At 31.8% G+C, this 8,270-nt stretch overlaps 1 protein-coding gene across 1 annotated transcript; it reads right to left on the bottom strand.

The window, feature by feature from the left end:
- Positions 1 to 6,199: 6,199 nt before the first annotated feature.
- On the bottom strand, positions 6,200 to 7,106 carry LOC130897297 (potassium/sodium hyperpolarization-activated cyclic nucleotide-gated channel 3-like). Its single transcript, XM_057806072.1, has one exon. The coding sequence runs from the start codon at positions 7,046 to 7,048 to the stop codon at positions 6,311 to 6,313; it is 738 nt and encodes a 245-aa protein (XP_057662055.1). The 5' UTR covers positions 7,049 to 7,106; the 3' UTR covers positions 6,200 to 6,310.
- Between the last annotated feature and the right edge of the window lie 1,164 nt (positions 7,107 to 8,270).

The following is an 8,270-nucleotide window of genomic DNA, read 5'->3' as shown; positions in this document are numbered from 1 at the left end:
TCCAATACTTTGAGAGAGCAAGAAATCTGCAAGTGAAACACTGGTGTAAAAGTTGTCTACCTACAGTCTGTAGCCTTTGCGCAAATAATTTCCAATTTTTACAACCGATGTGGCTTGTGACTCGTTTTGGTCGCCCAAGGTACCATTACCTGAACATTCTTAAAATATCTGAAAATCTATTCCGAGACACCGTTTGTTCGAAAACAGGATGAAAATACAGCGGATCCTTACTCCACTGTTTTCCCAATGTAGGAAAGCGGATATAACCACTAAGGTATCATGAGCCTAGGAACCTTTTCCTTCAACAGATGTATCCTGCCAGTTTCTTTTTCTTCCGGGTAAAGGGTGGCTGTTTATCAGAAAATTCTCTGGCTCATCTTTTCGTTTCACGGAAAATTATGTCAGTGATGGAGTCATCAGAAAACAGCTGGAAATATTGTAAGACCGAAGCATTTTCCGGAATGTCTCTGTTGATAGACTCGTCTGGTGCCAAAGGAAATATTGTGGGATCTTCTTCTGTGTCAGTCTCCTCTTTATCGGAATCATCTGAGGTCTGGGATAATTTTCTTTGTGAAGAGCGTGGAATGCTAACCAGATTGTCATCCGCACCGCTCCTTGGTCGCTGATCTCGGAATCTCAACTTAATGAATCATGTGGTTCAAAATTCCTGTCAGCAACAGAATCATCACTTGAAAATGCATCTACAAACAAATCAGACTACTTTGACATATTTGCTAACTCTTACAATTCAGCTTGAGTCAACGGACACTTTGAATTTCTTTTTTGCGAGACACTGAGAAATACATAACCTTAAGAACTAATAAACAAATATTTGAAAAAAAAATTATCTTGATTTTGCTATTAAATCTATGCTTTGTAACAACACTTATGGCTGATAAAAACTTCTGCACGCAAAAGACTCAGAAAACATTTATTTTGTATTAAAAAAATGCAATATCAAATGGACGTCTTCGTCTTTAAACACAAGCACAAACACCAAAGGCCACTCAAGTGGTCGTGCGCGCACCTCCAGCTCGCGATAAACCGAAGAAACCATACGCGTCACCTCTCGCAGCCCAAACGTCATCTGTATCGCATGAAAATGAATTTGAATTCAGGGTTAAGTACAGTGGCCGCGGTTGAATTAAGCAAGTTTTTGCAAGAATTGAGAAGCCTCAAAAATAAAAAAAAATAAAGTCAACAATAACGCATAAAATCGTTACGCGTAACTTTTGATAACGAAGCAGTATCAAAGAAGACTGATTACCATTGGTTCGTATTATTTCATAATATCTTCTTACGCTATATATCTGATACCTAAATCTGAGACTAAATGTTACTATTGTCGATTCAGTTGAAAATGCTGATGCATTTTTTATTTCTCACTTAATTACAAAGTAAATAGTATTGTCTCTAGAAATATGCAGTTTTGAATAGAGAGAATTTCTTGCGACAGCTATTAATCACAACTTTTTTCACGTGTGGAAATTGCCTCAAAATATCCAGAAAGTCCGATCTTTTCACTTGATATATTTCTGTGGGACTCACCGCTATGATAGTTACAATCTTATTTACTTCAAGCAACAAACACATTTCACCAAAAACAGCACCATCTTCTAGATGACAAATTTCCAAACCACTCAAACCATAAACTGCTACTGCCCCGTGATAAATAAAATATATATAATTGTTGTAACTTCCAGCATGCATAATAACATCGTCCTCTAAATATATAGAATTTTTCATTTTAGCAGCTACTTGGAACATAACATAGTCGGGTAAACTATGAAACAAACTGTTCTCATCCGCGTTTTTGATAATCAAATTCATAACAATACGATGTCTTATCGAATCGGTGATGATATAATGAATTCTTCGTTCGTGGTAGAAATCTTGTTGAAATTTAAAATCGAAAAAGACAATCAGCTTATTCCTCAAATTAATCGGTAAGCCTTTGTACTGCATAAATCGTCTAACTTGCTGGATTATGTTGCTGGTTGTAGTACTTGCATTTAGAAAAGTAGTCCACGCTTGCAGTAATTGAACGAATAGATAGAGGTGTAGACAAAATCCTGTGAACAGAAAAGCTGTTAGTCCAATTGAACATTCCAGATCAACATTCAATCGATGTGTTCCGTGAGATGCCATCATTAGAATCAAAGTTGCTGTTAGATACCGACTCTCTATCTTCATCAGTTGTTCGTTTGAGATATTTTTTATGTTACAACGATAAATGAATACGAAAAAATATAACGCACATAATATAACAGCATATAGAAAAATTATTTTCAACGGTTTGTAAATATAAGAGGAGTAATTTTTATAGTTATACATAAGTTCTAAGGCATCTAACCATCGACCAATTCTTAGGAGTCTTATGATACCAATAAACCTCAAATGCATGAGTACAGGATTCGATGTTTCGCTGATTAAATGTGCCAAACTAAACGGTACGAAAAATGATGGCAGAATAGCAATAACGTCCACGATGAAATAACTCTTCAAATATGATTTTGCTATCTTGTGAGGATTTAATATACTTTTACTAATCTCAGAGTCGTAATATCCAGCTGCAAAATAGTGGAATATGTCTGCTAAATATATCAAGTCGCCTGCAAATTTCACCATACTGATATAATACAAATATTCTTGTGAATACATAAATAAATCTTCGAAAGAATATACTATTAACATGTATATATAAACGAAAAACATCATGGACTCCCAAAATATTTTGAAATTACTGAATGGGTGGATTATGAAATAGTAATTGGTGAGGTGTCTTCTTCGTTCTCTTCTTCTCGCCGATGTTGATTTATAATACACAAAAGTACTAGGATGTGATGTACTGATTATGAATTGACTCCGTATCCATCTGCGAAGTTCTATACAGACACCGGAATCAATTATTATATTAACTATTTTTTCTGTTTCTGGTTCTTCTAAACTACATTCAGTATGAAGATTTCTTGATTTTTGTACATTATATATATCAACATACATGCTTCTATTTATTACTGAAATATATTTTATTCAACAATCTATTGAAATTGTCTTGATTGTTAGTTATAAAATGACAAACATCAGTTTCTAAGGTTACGACAAACTTTTTTTTCAATAGAATCATAGAATGTATGATAGCGAAGGCGTCGTCAAACATTTCAACAAATATTAGCGACACCTGTCAAATATCTGTCAATATAGAAATGAAATTGAAATTTAAATATAATCTTTTATATTTTTAACCCTTTAGAGCAAGATATATTTAATATGTATATAAGAAATAGTTTGAAGTAAATAGGCCTCAAAATGAACTACAGATTTTTTTTTTCAAAAGTACATCTGTTCAGTTTTTATTTTCAGAAATCATATATCGCAGCTTGAGTGCAAACACTGCGTCGAAAAATACCTCATGACTTTTCATTTCATAGAGAATTGAAAAATGTACCTATAAACAACTGATAAAAAATCTAGAAATAGATCTGTTTATAAATTTTCAAGGAAAAAATAAATGTATTATGATTGCGATGTAAAAGTACAGTTTTTATGATCTCCTGAAAAATTGTCATTTTTGTGTTAGAACTTAAGCGACGATATGGGTTCGTATGTATACTAAGCAAATATGAGAAGTGATATCGTAATCTTATATATAAAGACAATAGAGTAGAAAAAAATCTAATTCCAAATTATTGTAGTCTAAGGAATAACGGTAAAAATATGATATTACCCCAGAATTCGATAAAGACGTATGGATTTGCGTGAAATTTTGGAATTGAGTTCTATTTATGTTTCATTTCAGAATCCACTATATGCCAAAATGTGCACATTATTTTAAAGAGTGGAAACTACCTATTATTGTCAAAATTTAACAAAATAAAAGATGAAGCATTCAAAAAGTTGGAAAAGCATTTGTGGGATTAGAATAAAGATAACATGATGTCTTAGGACCTTATTCATGTTTACAACCCTCAATCCATTCATTTCAACCCTTAAAAACCAACTCCTCTTATCATGAAATTAAAAAAAAAACAATTATAGTACTTTATCTTACTAAATTCATATAAAAAGTGTTTTTTTTATTGTATTTGAATCTAATATTTCTTAATAACCATTTTTTTACCTTAAAAAATCATCCCTAATTTCGAAAAAAATGGGAAAAATATGTACTGATTGATTGGTAAATGCTTATTCTAAATATTTTCTCTGAAAGACTACCCTTCTTTTAGAAAAAAATCAAATCTCTAGAATTTGTTATTGGTTATGGTTATTTCTTGTATTTCATGTAATATACTGTATTTTGTGATACAAATAAATTCAAGAAAATCAACCAATTGATGTTCAGAATAAATGAAAGTGAACAATCTCCATTATAACTATCTTTATTTTCGTCTTCGTCCTCCTTCTCATCACTTAATGAAGCACAGACAATTTCTTAGCAACCACATGATGCACCACATCCTTTTTTGCATTTACTTAATATCAGTTGCAAACGTTTTTGTGGCGTATAACTTTTTTGATATTTTTATTTCGAAGCCAAATTTGAACTTGATAGCTTGACTTGATATGCTCATCCAATTTAACATGAGTGTTTTCAGTAGTTACCCTAATAAAGGACACATATCATTAAAAAGGAAACGTTCAAAGGCTTACTGTGAACTTTGAAAGGTTATATCTTGTTAGTTCTGAGGTTGAAGGAAAAATTAGAAAAAAAAACAAATTTGTTATTAAGAAAATCTAAATTTTTTTCATATTAATTAAGTTCTTTTTAATAAAAGACAATTTTTTAAATATTAAAAAATACTTTCTGTGTTGTAACCATAATTTTTTCAAGAATAAAGCTCTCTAAAACATTCAATCTTCTTGATCCTATTATTCGTATTCAGTTGAAGTGATTTGCAGATTTACGAAATTATCTTTCAATTTTCATCATAACTTAGCTATACACTGTATAAATTAGAAATATTTCATTATACCATCACTCGTTTGACAAAGCTAAACGCATCACAAATTAATATTTAACTTTGGTTCAAATTGAATGAAGATTTAAACAAATTAAATTGTTTTATTTCGTCTTGATAATAAAATTATATTATAGTATATCACTTTACCAAAATTATAGAATGTACAAATAGTAGATATTATTTATGAAATTGTAAATAATTTTGACGAATAATCACTATCCGGGGCGAAGAGTGTTGCAACCTTCCACCTCTTCAAACTCAAGATTTCTTGAAGAGCTATCCCAATCAAAATCGTCCCCACTTTCCACAAAATACCTTACCGAATTAGTTTCGTCCGTATAACTTTCATCATTATTCAAATCTATAATTAAGTTGTCGATTACCTGTTCGAGGAGTGGTTCTTTCTTCATATATTTTTTCTCAAGCTTCTTAGCATGATCACAACGTGGCTATACAAATATTATATCATTGAAACACACCTTAGAAAGAGATATAACAACTTCCTGCCTTGTCGCTTTCTCTCTAATGAATTTTATTTTTACTTACTAGTTCCCGTCTCTGACCACACTAAACTATTTTTTAATTTACTTGTAAAGTCCATGTTGAATAAAATGTGTAAGAGTACAAAAAAACGAATAAATTCACGATATAGTATTGGAATAGCTGCAAGGTGAACAGCACGGCTTACTGACCCAAAATCAGCTCTCCACCTATTCCGACCAGCATAATTATCGCGCATCGAAAACTCAAGTCTCAAGCTACACTTGCCGAATTATACACTGTTAATTTCGCACTTTCGCACAATCTAATACTAATTTAGATTGTAATATTACCTCAGGTAATAATAAGTCGAAAATTCGTGTTATTAGAAGCTTAATAATCCTTATTATTGACCGATAGGAAACAAAAGCAAAGCAATCAGTTATTAACACATTATAAAAATATTACGACTATACCACCTGATCTAACGTAGCGTTTGTCGGTTTACAAACTATAAATGCAGGTGTGTCATGGATAATTATATTGTTTTATTGTGACCTTAAACTTTTGAGCGGCAGTCGTATCAATATTCCTGGTATTCCGAATTCGGTCATGATAACTCTTAATGGAATCATGGGCTTTATATTTTCAATTTCTTCTCAAGGTTTATTTATTTCAAATTTTTGTTCCATAGTGGCTCTACATTTGCGAACCCCTCACCAATGAAAGTAGTCTTTCACTTAAGCCTCATGTTAATATTTAATATGCGGTATATAGAAGATATATAATTTGTGAGGAGTACTTCAAACAATCAAAATATATAACCAATTAAAAAAATATCATTGAACAGTACAGCGAAACAAAGTATTTCAGAAATAACTCGTTCTTGCTCTGAGAAATCTCTCGCGGCAGTCCAATAAAACATTTTGTTTTATTGTGGGAAATTCTTCAAGTACTTTTAATAAGTGGAGCTTTTTGATTCGGAAAATCTCGCTAGGAGCAATAGCGACAATACTAACAAGTTTCTTCTCTTCCAATAAAAGGCATAGTTCACCGAATGAATCTCCATCTTCAAGATGACAAATTTCTGATCCAGCCAAGTTATAAACAGCTACAGTTCCATTATGTATGAAATGGATAGTTTCATGTAATTTTCCTTTCCGGAAGATAACATCGTCTTCTAAATAAACCTCTGTTTTTATTCTAGGTAGCAGTTTATGGAGCACGTCATTGGGTAGAATAGTGAATAAATTCGTACCAGTCACATGATTTCTGAGTAAATCCATCAATATTCTGTGTCTGAGTGTTTCCGATATAAAATACTGCATTCTTCTCTCATGGTAAAAGTCTCTTTGGAATCTAAATTCAAAGAACGCCATAATTTTTGACCGCGTCTCTATCGGTAAACCCTTGTACTTCATGTACTCACAAAATTGCTGACTGATACTATTCGTTGCAGTTTTAACATGAATAAATTTATTCCAGGTTTGCATCAGTTGTGCGAACAAGTAGAAGTTTAGTATAAGTCCAGCGCATAAAAAAGTAGTCGTACCACAAATAACCAAAAAATTAAACGGTAGTTCAGTCGTACCATGAGCTGCCAACATTAAAATTAACGTTGCCGTGAAGTATCTGTCTTGGATGGTATCCAATTCAATATTTTGATATCTTCTAATATTACCACGAGTCTTAAATAAGAAAAAGTACAAACTACACAAAATAATCGAATACACTAATAAAACTTTGAACGTTTTATGGATGTAAGTAGGAAAATTGTTGAATCTACCGATCATTTCTAAAGTATCCAACCAACGGCCGATTCTTAAAAGTCTTATTATTCCAAGAAATTGTATGATATTGAGAACGGGATCGTACTTTATATTTATGTAACCCAAATATTGAAACGGCATTAATATCGATGGGATAATCGCCATAAAATCGATGATAAAAACTGTAGAAAGATACTTTTTGATAATTTTCTGCAGACTCAGAACAGCCTTACTGATATTAGTGTCATAATAACCTCTGAAAAAGAAATGGCATATGTCAACAAAGTAAACCAGATCACCTGAAAACTTCAGAATATTGAGATAATACGAATGTTTCTTAGAAACCATGAAGAGATCATCAAAAGCATAAACTATCAGCATGTGAATATAAACGTGGAATATAATTATGTCCCATACTAAAGTGAACGAACTAAAAGGATGAATCACATAATAGTGATTAGTTAAATGTCTGTATTCTTCACTTCTTCTGGCTGCGGTGGATTTGAAGTAAGTTGATGTTTTTGGATGAACTTTACTTATTGTCAGTTTGTTGCGTATCCATCTGCGCGTGTCTATAAATATACCGGAATCGATTAATTGCTTGACAATCTTATCATTTTCTGGTACTGTTATCTGGCATTCTTTGTGCGTATTTTTGCTTTTTTCCAATAAATCCAAATGCATATTTATAATTGTGAAATGGATTAAGTATCTTTGAATATCATTAGAAACATATTGATATTTATTTTTAAATAAATGATGTGTTTGTCACAAAACTGTCAAAACAAGATTGTTTATATAAGTAAGAACTTTTGACTCATCCTACATCTAATTTAATTCTAAAGTTAATTTAGTCCAGTAAGCGAAGGAAATTTTGGTTTGGAAAATCTGATTCACTCGAAGACTACAATAATAGGTGATAGAATGAAAACTGACTGTGTAAATGAGTTAACAAACATTAAATAAATGGAAAAATGCTGAATACAGTAAAGTGTAACAAAATGATAGTTATTATATTGACAGGATGTCTGCATATGTCTGCTGATAACATTAAAAATAT

This window comes from Diorhabda carinulata, chromosome 8, assembly GCF_026250575.1.
Source record: "Diorhabda carinulata isolate Delta chromosome 8, icDioCari1.1, whole genome shotgun sequence".
Lineage (NCBI taxonomy): Eukaryota > Metazoa > Arthropoda > Insecta > Coleoptera > Chrysomelidae > Diorhabda > Diorhabda carinulata.
This window is presented reverse-complemented; position numbering and strand designations above follow the sequence as displayed.